At 52.1% G+C, this 20047-nt stretch overlaps 1 protein-coding gene across 2 annotated transcripts in view; it reads left to right on the forward strand.

Moving 5' to 3' along the window:
- The first annotated feature begins 10097 nt into the window (after window positions 1–10097).
- LOC121291862 overlaps window positions 10098–20047 on the forward strand; it is a 140686-nt gene continuing 130736 nt past the window's right edge. For both annotated transcript variants that reach the window (XM_041213474.1, XM_041213475.1), the window contains exon 1: window positions 10098–10328. In XM_041213474.1, the coding sequence (XP_041069408.1) occupies window positions 10226–10328 (103 nt within the window). In that variant the 5' untranslated portion in view covers window positions 10098–10225. The remainder of the gene's footprint in view (window positions 10329–20047) is intronic.

Consider the following 20047-nt stretch of genomic DNA (forward strand, 5'->3'; position numbering starts at 1 on the left):
TCACACGGACAAAATTGAGGCACTCACTCCCTAACAGCACTGTGGGTGTACCTACAACAGAGGGACAAAATCCTGGAACTACATCCCTAACAGCGGGGTGGGTGTACCTACACCACCCTGACAAATCCTGGAACTCCCTCCCTAACAGAACTGTGGGTGTATCTACACCACAAGCACAAAATCCTGGAACTGCCTCCCTAACAGCACTGTGGGTGTACCTACACCACACGGACAAATGCCTGAACTCTCTCCCTAACAGCACTGTGGGAGTACCTTCAACACATGGACAAAATCCTGGAACTCCCTCCCAAACAGCGTTGTGGGAGTACCTTCAACACATGGACTAAATCCTGGAACTCCCTCCCTAACAGCACTCTGGGTGTACCTACACCACATGGATGAAATCCTGGAACTCCATCCCTAACAGCACTGTGGGTGTACCTACACCACAGGGACAAAATCCTGGAATTCCCTCCCTAACAGCACTGTGGGAGTAACTACACCACACGTGCAAAATCCTGGAACTCCCTCCCTAACAGCACAGTGGGTGTACCTACACCACACGGACAAACTAATGGAACTCCCTCCCTAACAGCACTGTGGGTGTACCTACACCAGACGGACAAAATCCTGGAATTCCCTCCCTAACAGCACTCTGGGTGTACCTACACCGCATGGACAAAATCCTGGAACTCCCTCCCTAACAGCACTGTGTGTGTACCTACACCACACGGACATTTTCCAGGAACTCTTTCCCTAACAGCGCTGTGGGTGCTCGTAAACCTCACGGACATTTTCCAGGAACTCCCTCCCTAACAGCACTGTGGGTGTACCTACACCACACGGACATTTTCCAGGAACTCTTTCCCTAACAGCGCTGTGGGTGCTCGTAAACCTCACGGACATTTTCCAGGAACTCCCTCCCTAACAGCACTGTGGGTTTATCTACACCACACGGAGAAAATCCTGGAACTGCCTCCATAACAGCACTGTGGGTGTACCTACACCACAGGGACAAAATCCTGGAAATCCCTGCCTAACAGCGCTGTGGGTGTACCTACACCACACGGACAAAATCCTGGAAATCCCTGCCTAACAGCACTGTGGGTGTACCTACACCACACGGACAAAATCCTGGTACTCCCTCCCTAACAGCACAGTGGGTGTACCTACACCACACGGACAAAAGCCTGGAACTCCCTCCCTAACAGCACTGTGGGTGTACCTACGCCACACGGACAAAATCCTGGTACTCCCTCCCTAACAGCACTGTGGGTGTACCTACACCACACGGACAAAATCCTGGTACTCCCTCCCTAACAGCACTGTGGGTGTACCTACACCACACGGACAAAAGCCTGGAACTCCCTCCCTAACAGCAGTATGGGTGTACCTACGCCACACGGACAAAATCCCGGAAATCCATCCCTAACATCACTGTGGGTGTACCTACACCACACGGAAAATATTCCTGGAACTCCCTCCCTTGCAGCACTGTGGGTGTACCTAAACCACATGGACAACTTCCAGGAAGTCCCTCCCTAACAGCACTGTGGGTGTACCTACACCACTTGGACAAAATGCTGGATCTCCCTCCCTAACAGCGCTGTGGGTGTACCTACACCACATGGACAAAATCCTGGAACTCCCTCCCTAACAGCACTGTGGGTGTACCTACACCACATGGACAAAATCCTGGAACTCCCTCCCTAACAGCACTGTGGGTGTACCTACACCACAAGGACTGAATCCTGGAACTCCCTCCCTATCAGCACTGTGGGTGTACCTACACCAAACGGTCAAAAGCCTGGAAATTCATCCCTCACAGCACTGTGGGTGTAACTACACCACGAGGAGAAAATCCTGGAACTCCATCCTTAAAAGCTATGTGGGTGTACCTACACCACATGGACAAAATCCTGGATCTCCCTCCCTAACAGCACAGTGGGTGTATCTACACCACACGGACAAAATCCTGGAACTGCCGCCCTAACAGCGCTGTGGGTGTACCTACACCACACGGACAAAATCCTGGAATTCCCTCCCTAACAGCACTCTGGGTGTACCTACACCGCATGGACAAAATCCTGGAACTCCCTCCCTAGCAGCACTGTGTGTGTACCTACACCACACGGACATTTTCCAGGAACTCTTTCCCTAACAGCGCTGTGGGTGCTCGTAAACCTCACGGACATTTTCCAGGAACTCCCTCCCTAACAGCACCGTGGGTTTATCTACACCACACGGAGAAAATCCTGGAACTGCCTCCCTAACAGCACTGTGGGAATACCTACACCACAGGGACAAAATCCTGGAAATCCCTGCCTAACAGCGCTGTGGGTGTACCTACACCACACTTACAAAATCCTGGAAATCCCTGCCTAACAGCACTGTGGGTGTACCTACACCACACGGACAAAATCCTGGTACTCCCTCCCTAACAGCACAGTGGGTGTACCTACACCACACGGACAAAAGCCTGGAACTCCCTCCCTAACAGCACTGTGGGTGTACCTACACCACACGGACAAAATCCTGGAACTTCTTCCCTAACTGCGCTGTGGGTGTACCTACGCTACACGGAGAAAATACTGGAACTCCCTCCCTAACAGCGCTGTGGGTGTACCTACACCACATGGACAAAATCCTGGAACTCCCTCCCTAACAGCGCTGTAGGTGTACCTACACCACAAGGACTGAATCCTGGAACTCCCTTCCTGACAGCGCTGTGGGTGTACCTACACCACACGTACAAAATCCTGGAACTCCCTCAATAACGGCGCTGTGGGTGTACCTACACCACAGGGACAAAATCCTGGAACTCCCTCCCTAACAGCACTGTGGGTGTACCTACACCACATGGACAAATTTCTGGAACTCCCTCCCTAACAGCACTGTGGGTGTACCTACATCACACGGACATTTTCCTGGACCTCCCTCCCTAACAGCGCTGTGGGTGTACCTACACCACATGGACAAAATCCTGGACCTCCCTCCCTAACAGTACTGTGGGCGTACTTACACCACATGGACAAAATCCTGGTACTCCCTACCTAACAGCACTTTGGGTTTACCGACACCACACGGACAAAATCCAGGAACTCCCTCCTTAACAGCACTGTTGGTGTACCTACACCACACGGACAAAATCCTGGAACTCCCTCCCTAACAGCACTGTGGGTGTACCTACACCACACGGACAAAATCCTGGAATTCCCTCCCTAACAGCACTCTGGGTGTACCTACACCGCATGGACAAAATCCTGGAACTCCCTCCCTAACAGCACTGTGGGTGTACCTACACCACACGGACATTTTCCAGGAACTCTTTCCCTAACAGCGCTGTGGGTGCTCGTAAACCTCACGGACATTTTCCAGGAACTCCCTCCCTAACAGCACCGTGGGTTTATCTACACCACACGGAGAAAATCCTGGAACTGCCTCCCTAACAGCACTGTGGGTGTACCTACACCACACGGACAAAATCCTGGAAAACCCTGCCTAACAGCGCTGTGGGTGTACCTACACCACACGGACAAAATCCTGGAAATCCCTGCCTAACAGCACTGTGGGTGTACATACACCACACGGACAAAAGCCTGGTACTCCCTCCCTAACAGCACTGTGGGTGTACCTACGCCACACGGACAAAATCCTGGTACTCCCTCCCTAACAGTACTATGGGTGTACCTACACCACATGGACAAAATCCTGGTACTCCCTCCGTAACAGCACTGTGGGTGTACCTACACCACAAGGACTGAATCCTGGAACTCCCTCCCTATCAGCACTTTGGGTGTACCTACACCAAACGGTCAAAAGCCTGGAAATTCATCCCTCACAGCACTGTGGGTGTAACTACACCACGAGGAGAAAATCCTGGAACTCCATCCTTAAAAGCTATGTGGGTGTACCTACACCACAGGGACAAAATCCTGGAACTCCCTCCCTAACAGCACTGTGGGTGTACCTACACCACATGGACAAAATCCTGGATCTCCCTCCCTAACAGCACTGTGGGTGTACCTACACCACATGGACAAAATCCTGGAACTCCATCCCTAATAGCACTGTGGGTGTACCTACACCACATGGACAAAATACTGGAACTCCCTCCCTTACAGCACTGTGGGTGCAACTACACCACGTGGAGAAAATCCTGGATCTCCCTCCCTAAAAGCTCTGTGGGTTTACCTACACCACACGGACAAAATCCTGGAACTCCAACCCTAATTGCACTGTGGGTGTACCTACACCTCAGGGACAAAATCCTGTTACTGCCTCCCAAACAGCGCTGTGGGTGTAACTACACCACACGGACAAAATCCTGGACCTCCCTCCCTAACAGTACTGTGGGTGTACCTACACAACATGGACAAAATCCTGGAACTCCCTCCGTAACAGCACTGTGGGTGTACCTACACCACAAGGACTGAATCCTGGAACTCCCTCCCTATCAGCACTGTGGGTGTACCTACACCAAACGGTCAAAAGCCTGGAAATTCATCCCTCACAGCACTGTGGGTGTAACTACACCACATGGACAAAATCCTGGAACTCCATCCCTAATAGCACTGTGGGTGTACCTGCACCACATGGACAAAATACTGGAACTCCCTCCCTTACAGCACTGTGGGTGCAACTACACCACGTGGAGAAAATCCTGGAACTCCCTCCCTAAAAGCTCTGTGGGTTTACCTACACCACACGGACAAAATCCTGGAACTCCAACCCTAATTGCACTGTGGGTGTACCTACACCTCAGGGACAAAATTCTGGAACTCCCTCCCTAACAGCACTGTGGGTGTACCTACACCACACGGACAAAATCCAGGAAATCCCTCCTTAACAGCACTGTTGGTGTAACTACACCACACGGACAAAATCCTGGAACCTCTTCCCTAACTGCGCTGTGGGTGTACCTACATCACACGGACAAAATCCTGGAACTCCCTCCCTAACAGCACTGTGGGTGTACCTACATCACAGGGACAAAATCCTGGAACTCCCTCCCTAACAGCACTGTGGGTGTACCTACATCACAGGGACAAAATCCTGGAATTCCCTCCCTAACAGCCCTGTGGGTGTACCTACACCACACGGACAAATCCCTGGAATTGCCTCCCTAACAGCCCTGTGGGTGTACCTACACCAAATGGATAAAATCCTGGAACTCCCTCAATAACAGCGCTGTGGGTGTACCTACACCACACGGACAAAATCCTGGAACACCCTCACTAACAGCACTGTGGGTGTACCTACACCACACGGACAAAATACTGGAACTCCCTCACTAACAGCACTGTGGGTGTACCCACACCACACGGTCAAAATCCTGGAACTCCCTCCCTAACTGCACTGTGGATGTACTTACACCACACGGAAAAAGTCCTGGAACTCCCTCCCTAACAGCACTGTGGGTGTACCTACACCACATTAACAAAAATAAAAACAAAAAAACTGCGGATGCTGGAAATCCAAAACAAAAACAGAATTACCTGGAAAAACTCAGCAGGTCTGGCAGCATCGGCGGAGAAGAAAAGAGTTGACATTTCGAGTCCTCATGACCCTTCGACAGAACTTGCATTTGCACTCGAATGCAAGTTCTGTCGAAGGGTCATGAGGACTCGAAATGTCAACTCTTTTTTTCTCCGCCGATGCTGCCAGACCTGCTGAGTTTTTCCAGGTAATACTGTTTTTGTTCCACATTAACAAAATCCTGGCACTCCCTCCCTAACAGCACTGAGGGTGTACCTGCACCACACGGACTCAAACCTGGAACTCGCTCCCTAACAGCACTGTGGGTGTACCTACACCACACGGACTCAAACCTGGAACTCGCTCCCTAACAGCACTGTGGGTGTACCTACACCACACGGACTCAATCCTGGAACTCGCTCCCTAACAGAACTGTGGGTGTACCTACACCACAAGCACAAAATCCAGGAACTGCCTCCCTAACAGCACTGTGGGTGTACCTACACCACATGGACAAAATCCTGGAACTCACTCCCTAACAGCACGGTGGGTGTACCTACACCACATGGACAAATGCTTGAACTCTCTCCCTAACAGCGCTGTGGGAGTACCTTCAACACATGGACAAAATCCTGGAACTCCCTCCCTAACAGCACTCTGGGTGTACCTACACCACATGGATGAAATCCTGGAACTCCATCCCTAACAGCACTGTGGGTGTACCTACACCACATGGACAAATGCTTGAACTCTCTCCCTAACAGCGCTGTGGGAGTACCTTCAACACATGGACAAAATCCTGGAACTCCCTCCCTAACAGCACTCTGGGTGTACCTACACCACATGGATGAAATCCTGGAACTCCATCCCTAACAGCACTGTGGGTGTACCTACACCACATGGACAAAATCCTGGAACTCCCTCCCTAACAGCACTGTGGGTGTACCTACACCACACGGACAAAATCCTGGAACTCCCTCCCTAACAGCACTGTGGGAGTACCTACACCACATGGACAAAATCCTGGAACTCCCTCCCTAACAGCACTGTGGGTCTACCTACACCACATGGATGAAATCCTGGAACTCCATCCCTAACAGCGCTGTGGGTCTACCTACACTACAGGGACAAAATCCTGGAATTCCCTCCCTAACAGCACTGTGGGAGTAACTACACCACACGTGCAAAATCCTGGAACTCCCTCCCTAACAGCACAGTGGGTGTACCTACACAACACGGACAAACTGCTGGAACTCTCTCCCTAACAGCACTGTGGGTGTATCTACACCACACGGACAAAATCCTGGAACTGCCGCCCTAACAGCTCTGTGTGTGTACCTACACCACACGGACAAAATCCTGGAATTCCCTCCCTAATAGCACTCTGGGTGTACCTACACCGCATGGACAAAATCCTGGAACTCCCTCCCTAACAGCACTGTGTGTGTACCTACACCACACGGACATTTTCCAGGAACTCTTTCCCTAACAGCGCTGTCGGTGCTCGTAAACCACACGGACATTTTCCAGGAACTCCCTCCCTAACAGCATCGCGGGTTTAACTACACCACATGGAGAAAATCCTGGAACTGCGTCCCTAACAGCACTGTGGGTGTACCTACACCACACGGACAAAATCCTGGAAATCCCTGCCTAACAGCGCGGTGGGTGTACCTACATCACACGGACAAAATCCTGGAACTCCCTCCCTAACAGCACTGTGGGTGTACCTACATCACAGGGACAAATTCCTGGAACTTCCTCCCTAAGAGCACTGTGGGTGTACATACACCACACGGACAAAATCCTGGTACTCCCTCCCTAACAGCACTGTGGGTGTACCTACACCACACGGACAAAAGCCTGGAACTCCCTCCCTAACAGCACTGTGGGTGTACCTACGCCACACGGACAAAATCCTGGTACTCCCTCCCTAACAGCACTGTGTGTACCTACACCACACGGACAAAATCCTGGTACTCCCTCCCTAACAGCACTGTGGGTGTACCTACACCACACGGACAAAAGCCTGGAACTCCCTCCCTAACAGCAGTGTGGGTGTACCTAAGCCACACGGACAAAATCCCGGAAATCCATCCCTAACATCACTGTGGGTGTACCTACACCACATGGAAATTTTCCTGGAACTCCCTCCCTTGCAGCACTGTGGGTTTACCTAAACCACATGGACAACATCCAGGAAGTCCCTCCCTAACAGCACTGTGGGTGTACCTACACCACTTGGACAAAATGCTGGATCTCCCTCCCTAACAGCGCTGTGGGTGTACCTACACAACATGGACAAAATCCTGGAACTCCCTCCGTAACAGCACTGTGGGTGTACCTACACCACAAGGACTGAATCCTGGAACTCCCTCCCTATCAGCACTGTGGGTGTACCTACACCACAAGGACTGAATCCTGGAACTCCCTCCCCATCAGCACTGTGGGTGTACCTACACCAAACGGTCAAAAGCCTGGAAATTCATCCCTCACAGCACTGTGGGTGTAACTACATCACGAGGAGAAAATCCTGGAACTCCATCCTTAAAAGCTATGTGGGTGTACCTACACCACATGGACAAAATCCTGGATCTCCCTCCCTAACAGCACTGTGGGTGTACCTACACCACATGGACAAAATCCTGGAACTCCATCCCTAATAGCACTGTGGGTGTACCTACACCACATGGACAAAATCCTGGATCTCCCTCCCTAACAGCGCTGTGGGTGTACGTACACCACTCGGACAAAATCCAGGACCTCTCTCCCGAACAGCGCTGTGGATGTACCTACATCACATGGACAAAATCCTGGAACTCCCTCCCTAACAGCACTGTGGGTGTACCTACACCACACGGACTCATTCCTGGAACTCCCTCCCTATCAGCACTGTGGGTGTACCTACACCACACGGACAAAATGCTGGATCTCAGTCCCTAACAGCACTGTGGATGTACCTACACCACATGGACAAAATCCTGGAACTCCCTCCGTAACAGCACTGTGTGTGTACCTACACCACATGGACAAAATCCTGGAATTCCCTCCCTAACAGCACTGTGGGTGTACCTACACCACACGGACAAAATCCTGGAACTCCCTCCCTAGCAGCACTGTGGGTGTACCTACACCACACGGACAAAATCCTGGAACTCCCTCCCTAACAGCACTGTGGGTGTACCTACACGTCATGGACAACATCCAGGAACTCACTCCCTAACAGCACTGTGGGAGTACCTACACCACACGGACATTTTCCTGGAACTCCCTCCCTAACAGCTCTGTGGGAGTACCTACACCACACGGACATTTTCCTGGAACTCCCTCCCTAACTGCACTGTGGGTGTACCTACACCTCATGGACAACATCCAGGAAGTCCCTCACTAACAGCACTGTGGGTGTACCTACACCTCATGGACAACATCCAGGAAGTCCCTCACTAACAGCCATGTGTATGTACCTACACCACATGGAAAAAGTCCTGGAACTCCCTCCCTAACAGCTCTGTAGGTGTACCTACACCACATTGATAAAATCCAGGAACTCCCTCCTTAACAGCAGTGTGGGTGTACCTACACCACATGGACAAAATCCTGGAACTCCCTCCCTAACAGCACTGTGGGTGTATCTACACAACACGGTAAAAATCCTGGAACTCCCCCACTAACAGCACTGTGGGTGTACCTGCACCACATGGACAAAATCCTGGAACTCCCCCACTAACAGCACTGTGGGTGTACCTACACCATACGGACATTTTCCTGGAACTCCCTCCCTAACAGCGCTGTGGGTGTACCTACACCACAAGGACTGAATCCTGGAACTCCCTCCCTAACAGCACTGTGGGTGTACCTACACCACACGGACATTTTCCTGGACCTCCCTCCCTAACAGCACTGTGGGTGTACCTACACCACATGGACAAATTTCTGGAACTCCCTCCCTAACAGCACTGTGGGTGTACCTACACCACACGGACATTTTCCTGGACCTCCCTCCCTAACAGCGCTGTGGGTGTACCTACACCACACGGACAAAATCCTGGAACACCCTCCCTAACAGCACTGTGGGTGTACCTACACCACACGGACAAAATCCTCGAATTCCCTCCCTAACAGCGCTGTGGGTGTACCTACACCACACGGACAAAATCCTGGAACTCCTTCCCTAACAGCACTGTGGGTGTACCTACACCACATGGACTGCAGCGCATTGAAAAGGCAGCTCACCCACCACCTTCTCATGGGGCAATTAGGGATGGGCAATAAGTTTTGGGTCCAGCCAGCGACACCCCCATCCTGTGAATGAATGTTAAAAGTGCTGGGATTGTATTGGTTCAATGCAGGGATCCCATTAACTTTGATTTAAACACAAACTGAGTCTCTGATGGGAAATGTTCTCTTGACAATCACTCGGTGTTGGAAGTTTCAGCCAGATGACTAACAGATGTGAACAGGAATCACCCGCAAAGGGGCTGCTCTTCCCTAATTTGGGTACAAGGCCAGCGATTGGCTGAGGGACAGGCGCACCCACCAATGACAGGCCAGAGCCAGAACGGGGCCAATCAGGGAGCAGGGGGGCGGGACCTCCGGTTGGGGCGGGGTGAAGAGTTTCGCAGAAGTTCTGGCCAAACTTTTTTTCCTGTGCTGGAATGAGAGTGGGAGAGGGAGAGGGAAGAGGAAGAGGAACAGGAACAGCAACAGGCAGAGGGAGCTGAGGCTGGAGGAGCCTGAGGTCCAGGGGATGGAGGTGACCAGCTCTGTCAAAGTGGACCCCACTTCCCAGGGGAACCCAGCGGACCTTAGAGCTTCCCTGGGCTGGCTGCACTCCAAGGTGTTGGGTACAGGTAAGAGGGGGGCATGGGGAGAAGGGTACAGGTAAGAGGGGAGCATGGGGAGAAGGGTACAGGTAAGAGGGGAGCATGGGGAGAAGGGTACAGGTAAGAGGGGGGCATGGGGAGAAGGGTACAGGTAAGAGGGGGGCATGGGGAGAAGGGTACAGGTAAGAGGGGGGCATGGGGAGAAGGGTACAGGTTACAGGGGGGATGGGGAGAAGGGTACAGGTAAGAGGGGAGCATGGGGAGAAGGGTACAGGTAAGAGGGGAGCATGGGGAGAAGGGTACAGGTAAGAGGGGAGCATGGGGAGAAGGGTACAGGTAAGAGGGGGGCATGGGGAGAAGGGTACAGGTAAGAGGGGGGCATGGGGAGAAGGGTACAGGTTACAGGGGGGCATGGGGAGAAGGGTACAGGTAAGAGGGGAGCATGGGGAGAAGGGTACAGGTAAGAGGGGAGCATGGGGAGAAGGGTACAGGTAAGAGGGGAGCATGGGGAGAAGGGTACAGGTAAGAGGGGAGCATGGGGAGAAGGGTACAGGTAAGAGGGGGGCATGGGGAGAAGGGTACAGGTTACAGGGGGGATGGGGAGAGGGGTACAGGTAAGAGGGGAGCATGGGGAGAAGGGTACAGGTAAGAGGGGAGCATGGGGAGAAGGGTACAGGTAAGAGGGGGGAATGGGGAGAGATGCACGGGTAAGGGGGAGGGGGATGGGGAAAGGGCTACACATTCGTTCTCCGGTCAATGCCACAGCAACCAGACCTTGTAAAGGTGCCAAGGGTGAGACACTGTCCCCCTCAAGAGGTCCTGTGTTCAAGACCCGCTACAGAGTCTGGGAAACAAAATATACACTGACACTCCCAGTGCAGTACTGAGGGAGTGCCACACAGTCAGAGGGTCAGTACTGAGGGAGTGCCGCACTGTCAGAGGGTCAGTACTGAGGGAGTGCCGCACTGTCAGAGGGTCAGTACTGACGGAGTGCCGCACTGTCAGAGGGTCAGTACTGAGGGAGTGCTGCACTGTCAGAGGGTCAGTACTGAGGGAGTGCCGCACTGTCAGAGGGTCAGTACTGAGGGAGTGCTGCACTGTCAGAGGGTCAGTACTGAGGGAGTGCTGCACTGTCAGAGGGTCAGTACTGAGGGAGTGCTGTACTGTCAGAGGGTCAGTACTGAGGGAGTGCCGCACTGTCAGAGGGTCAGTACTGAGGGAGTGCCGCACTGTCAGAGGGTCAGTACTGAGGGAGTGCTGCACTGTCAGAGGGTCAGTACTGAGGGAGTGCCGCACTGTCAGATGGTCAGTACTGAGGGAGTGCTGCACTGTCAGAGGGTCAGTACTGAGGGAGTGCTGCACTGTCAGAGGGTCAGTACTGAGGGAGTGCTGCACTGTCAGAGGGTCAGTACTGAGGGAGTGCTGCACTGTCAGAGGGTCAGTACTGAGGGAGTGCTGCACTGTCAGAGGGTCAGTACTGAGGGAGTGCTGCACTGTCAGAGGGTCAGTACTGAGGGAGTGCTGCACTGTCAGAGGGTCAGTACTGAGGGAGTGCTGCACTGTCAGAGGGTCAGTACTGAGGGAGTGCTGCACTGTCAGAGGGTCAGTACTGAGGGAGTGCTGCACTGTCAGAGGGTCAGTACTGAGGGAGTGCTGCACTGTCAGAGGGTTAGTACTGAGGGAGTGCTGCACTGTCTGTTGGATGAGATATTAAATGAAAGCTCTCCTGGGTTGATATGAAACGTTGGGCTGTCCTGTAGGAGGAGCTGGAGACTCCACCTTCATGTCCTGGGTCCGATATCTCTCCCTCGACCAGTGACCAGAGGGCCGATGAGCAGAGATGTGAGAGTGAAGGCCATTGGCCAGATGTGAATCGTTTTTACGAAGTGAGTTATTGTGACCAGGAACTCGGTCTGAAAGGGAGGTGGAAGCAGATTGAACAGTAACCTCCAAATAGAGAATTGGATGAATACTTGGAGGGGGTATCTTATAGGGGGGGATTTGACGGAGGAAGGTTGTGGTGTGGGGTGAAGTGGGGCAGGTTGTACTGTCTAAAACCACAATGGGCTGAACGACCTGTATGGTTCCAACAAACAAAAACCTCATCATCATGTTGCTGCTTGTGGGATCTTCCTGTGCACAGATTGGCTGCCAGAGTTCCCCCATTATCACAGTCAACCCTACAAAAATACTTCATTGAATTTTTCAAAGAGGTGACCAGGTGTGTAGATGAGGGCAATGCATTTGAGGTAGTCTACTAGGACTTCAGCAAGGTTTTTGATAAGGTCCCACATGGGAGACTGATAACGAAGGGAAGAGCCCATGGGATCCAAGGCAAATTGGATCCAGAATTGGCTGAGTGGCAGGAAGCAGAGGGTGATGGTCGAGGGGTGTTTTTGTGACTGGATGCCTGTGTCCAGTGGGGTTCCACAGGGATCGGTGTTGGGTCCCTTGCTGTTTGTGGTATATATAAACGATTTAGACTTGAATGTAGGAGAGTTGTTCAGTAAGGTCACAGATGACATGAAAATTGGTGGGGTGGTAAATAGTGAGGAGGATAGACTTAGGTTACAGGAGGATATAGACGGGCTGGTCAGCGGCAAATGGAATTTAATCCAGATAAGTGTGAGGTGATGCACTTGGGCTGGACAAACAAGGCACGGGAATGCAGGATGAATGGTAGGACCCTGGGAAGTACCAAGGATCAGAGAGACCTTGGTGTGCATGTCCACTGGTCCCTTAAGGTAGTGGGACAGGTAGATAAGGTGGTTAAGAAGGCATATGGGATCCTTGCCTTTATTAGCCGAGGCATAGAATATAATAACAGGGAGGTTATGCTGGAACTGTATAAAACACTGGTTAGGCCACAGCTAGAGTATTGCGTGCAGTTCTGGAATCCGCATTATAGGAAGGATGTGATTGCACGAGAGAGAGAGCAGAGGAGATTTACCAGGATGTTGCCTGGGCTGGGGAGTTCTAGTTGCGAGAAGAGATTGGATAGACGGGGGTTATTTTCCCTGGAGCAGAGGAGATTGAGGGGGGACATGATTGAGGTGTATAAAATTATGAGGGGCATAGATAGGGTAGACAGGAAGGAACTTTTCCCTTTGCTGGAGGGATCAATAACCAGGGGGCATAGATTGAAGGTAAGGGGCAGGAGGTTTAGAGGGGATGTGAGGAAGAATTTTTTCACCCAGAGGGTGGTGGGAATCTGGAACTCACTGCCTGAAAGGGTGGTAGAGGCCGAAACCCTCATAACATTTAAGAAGTATTTGGATGGGCACTTGCGATGCCACATGACATACAAGGCAATGGGCCTAGTGCTGGGAAATGGGATTAGAATAGTTAGGTACTTGTTTGACCGGCGCAGACTGGATGGGCCGAAGGGCCTTTCTCTGTGCTGTAGGTCTCTCTGACTGTCTTGGATTTGGAGAACTCTGATGTTGTGTCAGGTGGACAGAAATGCAGCTTTATCATCAGCGCCTCCTTGCTGTGAATTACAGGCTGTTGAAATGGAGACATGAATTCTTGTGGGCAGCTGTTTAAGCTCCATTGGAATGTGAGGTGGGAGGGGAAACCCCCACTGGAGATGTTTACCCAGCCGTGGAGCCTGTGACTCCTCCGACAGTGTTCCCCAGCATTGTGCTCAAGGTTTGGGTTGAACACGGTGTTAGCAGCTCGGACAGGAGGATGGCCAGAGCTGGGTAGGCCAGTGGCGATAGGCTCAACCTGCTCAGCGAGATCAGACAACCCACTTCATCCCAGGGATCAGCCAAGTGAACCTTCTCTGATCTGCTTCCGGTGTGAGTCTCTCCCTCGGGGAAGGAGACTGGAACTGTCTGCGGTGCTCCAGGTGCGGTCTCACCAACGCCCTGTACAGACCTTTACACCTCATCCCCCTGGCAGTGATCTCCTCGAGGTCTCCGATATAACCTGCAGCCCAGGCCCCGGTACAGCAAGACCAGGCAGCATCCTCCCCTCCCCCACCACAGAGACCCCCATCCCCCCCCACCCCACAGAGACCCCCCTCCCCTCCCCCACCACAGAGACCCCCCCTCCCCCTGCAGAGACCCCCCCTCCCCCTGCAGAGACCCCCCCGCCACATACAGACACCTCTTTGTCCTTTTGTCTGTGACATCTTCTGGTTATTTCCACCTATCACTGGCCCTCTATCCAGCTCTACTTGTCCGCCCCCCTTAAACCAGCTTATATTTCACCCCCTTCCCTAGTTTTCCTTAGTTCTGTTGAAGAGTCATACGGACTCGAAATGTTAGCTGTTCCTCTCTGCAGATGCTGCCAGACCTGCTGAGTTTTTCCGGGTAATTCTGTTTTCGTTTTGGATTTCCAGCATCTGCAGTTTTTTGCTTTTATCTTAAAATATATACACACGGCTTCCAATTCCAACTGTCATCACTTCTAACAAATTCCCAAACTAATCTCCATTGTGGCAGCAGCGGCCCCCATAGACTTACCCAGATACCAGGCAAAGCATTTTCACCGTCCCAATTCCAAATGGGGTTAATTTTCACTTTGGTTCCTGTGGAGCCAGTTGGGGGCTTACAGCTGCTTTCATCTAACACTGTCTCTGCTCTGCACACCCGCAAACTACTGAAATTATACCGACCAGCCCCACTGAATGTAAATTCTCATTGTATCACCAACCTCTTTGAACTCTGCCTCTTCTAACAATAAAACCCCTGTCATAGTACCAATTTTATTAGTAATATAAACATATTGATTGGTAGCAGCTAGATAGGTGTCTGCTTTCACCAACTTCAATGTTCGATTCAAAACAGAAATGTAAATGGTGCTGTCTCCCTGTTTACATCTCAAAACAAGTACATATCAGACTCGCTGGCTTCAATCCAGTTAAGACACACCCACAGGCTAAACATCTATTTAAAAAAATGTTTTCCAATAATGTTATTTAATAGCTTCATGACAGGCAAGGAATCCTCCTGCTGGTTACCATCTACCACCCTCCCTCAGCTGATGAATCACTGCTTCTCCATGTTGAACGCCATTTTTTTATTCACTCACAGGATGTGGGTGTCACTGGCTGGACCCAGCATTTATTGCCCATCCCTAATTGCCCCTTGAGAAGGTGGTGGTGAGCTGCCTTCTTGAGCCGCTGCAGTCCATGTGGTGTAGGTACACCCACCGTGCTGTTAGGGAGGGAGTTCCAGGATTTTGTCCATGTGGTGTAGGTACATCCACCATGCTGTTAGGGAGGGAGTTCCAGGATTTTGTCCGTGTGGTGTAGGTACACCCACAGTGCTGTTAGGGAGGGAGTTCCAGGATTTGGACCCAGCGACAGTGAAGGAATGGTGATATATTTCCAAGTCAGGATGCTGAGTGACTTGGAGGGGAACTTCCAGGTGGTGGTGTTCCCATCTGTCTGTTGCCCTTGTCCTTCTAGATGGTAGTGGTCGTGGGTTTGGAATGTGCTGTCGAATTCCTGCAGTGCATCTTGTAGACGGTACACACACTGCTGCTACTGTGTGTCGGTGGTGGAGGGAGTGAATGTTTGTGGATGGGGAGCCAATCAAACGGCTGCTTTGTCCTGGATGACGTTGAGCTTCTTGAGTGTTGTGGGAGCTGCACTCATCCAGGAGAGTATTCCATCCCACTCCTGACTTGTGCCTTGTAGATGGTGGACAGACTTTGGGGAGTCAGGAGGTGAGTTACTCACCGCAGGATTCCCAGCCTCTGACCTGCTCTTGTAGCCACAGTATTTATATGGCTGGTCCAGTTCAGTTTCTGGTTAATGGTAACACCCAGGATGTTGATAGTGGGAGATTCAGTGATGGTAATGACATTGAACATAGGTGGTAGGTGCTTGTCTTGTAGGAGGGAAGCACTGAGGGTGGCAAGGGCACAGAATCTACTCTGGGTGGGGGATTTCAATGTCCATCACCAAGAGTGTCTCGGTAGCACCACTGCTGACCGAGCTGGCCGAGTCCTAAAGGACATAGCTGCTAGACTGGGTCTGCAGCAGGTGGTGAGGGAACCAACAAGAGGGAAAAACATACTTGACCTCATCCTCACCAACCTGTCTGCTGCAGATACATCTGTCCATGACAGTATCAGTAAGAGTGACCACCGCACAGTCATTGTGGAGATGTAGTCCCACCTTCACATTGAGGATACCCTCCATCGTGTTGTGTGACACTGCCACCATGCTAAATGGGATAGATTTCAAACAGATCTAGCAACTCCAGACTGGGCATCCATGAGGTGCTGTGGGCCATCAGCAGCAGCAGAATTGTACTCGAACACAATCTGTAACCTCATGGTCCAGCATATCCCCCACTCTACCATTACCATCAAGCCAGGGGATCAACCCTGGTTCAATGAAGAGTGCAGGAGGGCATGTCAGGAGCAGCACCAGACACACCTAAACATGAGGTGTCAACCTGGTGAAGCTATAACACAGGAATACTTGTGTGCCAAACAGCATAAGCAGCAAGTGATAGACAGAGCTAAGCGATCCCACAACCAATGGATCAGATCTAAACTCTGCAGTCCTGCCACATCCAGTTGTGAATGTGGTGGACAATTAAACATCTCACTGGAGGAGGCTCCACAAATATCCCCATTCTCAATGATGGAGGAGCCCAGCACATCAGTGCAACAGATAAGGCTGAAGCATTCGCTACAATCTTCAGCCAGAAGTGCCGAGTGGATGATCCATCTCGGCCTCCTCCGGAGGTCCCCAGCATCACAGATTCCAGTCTTCAGCCAATTCTATTCACTCCACATGATATCAAGAAACAGCTGAAGGCACTGGATACTGCAAAGGCTCTGGGCCCTGACAATATTCCAGCAATAGTACTGAAGACTTGTGCTCCAGAACTTGCTGTGCCCCTAGCCAAGCTGCTCCAGTACAGCTACAACACTGGCATCTACCCAGCTATGTGGAAAATTGCCCAGGTATGTCCTGTACACAAAAAGCAGGACAGATCCAACCCAGCCAATTACTGCCCCATCAGTTTACTCTCCATCATCAGTAAAGTAATGGAAGGGGTCATCAACAGTGCTATCAAGCGGCACTTGCTTAGCAATAACCTGCTGACTGATGCCCAGTTTGGGTTCTGCCAGGGTCACTCAGCTCCTGACCTCATTACAGCCTTGGTTCAAACATGGACAAAAGAGCTGAGCTCCTGAGGTGAGGTGAGAGTGACTGCCCTTGACATCAAGGCAGCATTTGACCGAGTGTGGCATCAAGGATCCCGAGCAAAACTGGAGTCAATGGGAATCAGGGGAAAACTCTCCGCTGGTTGGAGTCATACCCAGCACAAAGGAAGATGGTTGTGGTTGTTGGAGGTCAGTCATCTCAGCTCCAGGACATCACTGCAGGAGTTTCTCAGGGTAGTGTCCTCGGCCCAACCATCTTCAGCTGCTTCATCAATGACCTTCCTTCCATCATAAGGTCAGAAGTGGGGATGTTCACTGATGATTGCACAATGTTCAGCACCATTCACAACTCCTCAGATACTGAAGCAGTCCAAATGCAGCAAGACCTGGACAATATCCAGGCTTGAGCTGACAAGTGGTAAGTAACATTTGCACCACACAAGTGTCAGACAATGATCATCTCCAACAAGAGAGAATCCAACCATCACCCCTTGATGTTGAATGGCATTACCATCACTGAATCCCCCACTATCAACATCCTGGGGGTTACCATTGACCAGAAACTGAACTGGACCAGCCATATAAATACTGTGGCTACAAGAGCAGGTCAGAGGCTGGGAATCCTGTGGAGAGTAACTCACCTCCTGACTCCCCAAAGTCTGTCCACCATCTACAAGACACAAGTCAGGAGTGTGATGGAATACTGAAACAATATCGGAAAAGTTCAGGTCTGGCAGCCTAGTCCCTGGGTGCACTCTCAGTGGGATTGTTCACACGATTGTGCTGCTGTCTAGAGTGGGACCTGAACCCTAACCTTGTGACTCTGAGGTGAAAGAGCTACATAGATTGAAAATAATTGGTGCAAGGATTAGCGGGGAGTTGAGGAGTGATGGTTTCACCCAGAGGCTGGTTGGGGGTGTGGGGGCCAAGTCTGGAACTCGGTGTCTGAAAGGCTGGTAGAAGCAGAACCATCGAATCACTTTACAAAACACTTGGAGGTGTTGTAACTTACAGGATTGAGGAGAAAGAGCTGGAGAGTGGGACTAGACTGGCTCGCCCTCTTTCAGCTAGCACTTACACAATGGGCCGAATGGCTTCTGTCTGTGTGCATATTGTTCTCTGATTGTCTATTTCAGATAAAGGGAAAAGCAGGAGGTTTGTGTGCGAACCAGGCATGGTAGATGTAGGCTCTGTCATCAGGGTGTATTGCTGATTACGGGCTGGTATCATCAGAGAGTTTAAGATAATGGAGGGGTGAAGATTCAGGGAGCCAGAGAGATCCAAGATGAAATGTCTGAGATTTTGAACAGAGCATGGTGGGTATTTCTCCACACACACTCACACGATCATACACACTCACACACTCTCCCTCTCTCCCACTCTCCCACTCTCCCACTCTCCCTCTCTCCCACGCTCCCACTCTCCCTCTCTCCCACTCTCCCACTCTCCCACTCTCCCTCTCTCCCACTCTCCCACTCTCCCACTCTCCCTCTCTCCCACGCTCCCACTCTTCCACTCTCCCTCTCTCCCACTCTCCCACTCTCCCACTCTCCCTCTCTCCCACGCTCCCACGCTCCCACTCTCCCTCTCTCCCACTCTCCCTCTCTCCCACTCTCCCACTCTCCCACTCTCCCTCTCTCCCTCTCTCCCACTCTCCCTCTCTCCCTCTCTCCCACGCTCCCACTCTTCCACTCTCCCTCTCTCCCACTCTCCCACTCTCCCTCTCTCCCACTCTCCCTCTCTCCCACTCTCCCACTCTCCCTCGCTCCCACTCTCCCACTCTCCCTCGCTCCCACTCTCCCACTCTCCCTCTCTCCCACTCTCCCACTCTCCCACTCTCCCACTCTCCCTCTCTCCCTCTCTCCCTCTCTCCCTCTCTCCCACTCTCCCTCTCTCCCACGCTCCCACTCTCCCTCTCTCTCTCTCTCCCACGCTCCCACTCTCCCACTCTCCCTCTCTCCCTCTCTCCCACTCTCCCACTCTCCCACTCTCCCTCTCTCCCTCTCTCCCTCTCTCCCTCTCTCCCACTCTCCCACTCTCCCTCTCTCCCTCGCTCCCACGCTCCCTCTCTCCCTCTCTCCCACTCTCCCACTCTCCCTCTCTCCCTCTCTCCCTCTCTCCCACTCTCCCACTCTCCCTCTCTCCCACTCTCCCTCTCTCTCTCTCTCCCTCGCTCCCACTCTCCCACTCTCCCTCTCTCCCACTCTCCCACTCTCCCTCTCTCCCTCTCTCCCTCTCTCCCACTCTCCCACTCTCCCACTCTCCCACTCTCCCTCTCTCCCTCTCTCCCTCTCTCCCTCTCTCCCACTCTCCCACTCTCCCACTCTCCCACTCTCCCTCTCTCTCTCTCTCTCCCTCGCTCCCACTCTCCCACTCTCCCTCTCTCCCACTCTCCCACTCTCCCTCTCTCCCTCTCTCCCACTCTCCCACTCTCCCACTCTCCCTCTCTCTCTCTCTCCCTCTCTCCCACTCTCCCACTCTCCCTCTCTCCCTCTCTCCCACTCTCCCACTCTCCCTCTCTCCCACTCTCCCTCTCTCCCACTCTCCCTCTCTCCCACTCTCCCTCTCTCCCTCTCTCCCACTCTCCCACTCTCCCTCTCTCCCTCTCT

The sequence above is a fragment of the Carcharodon carcharias genome, chromosome 19 (genome assembly GCF_017639515.1).
Source record: "Carcharodon carcharias isolate sCarCar2 chromosome 19, sCarCar2.pri, whole genome shotgun sequence".
Classification (NCBI taxonomy): Eukaryota; Metazoa; Chordata; class Chondrichthyes; order Lamniformes; family Lamnidae; genus Carcharodon; species Carcharodon carcharias.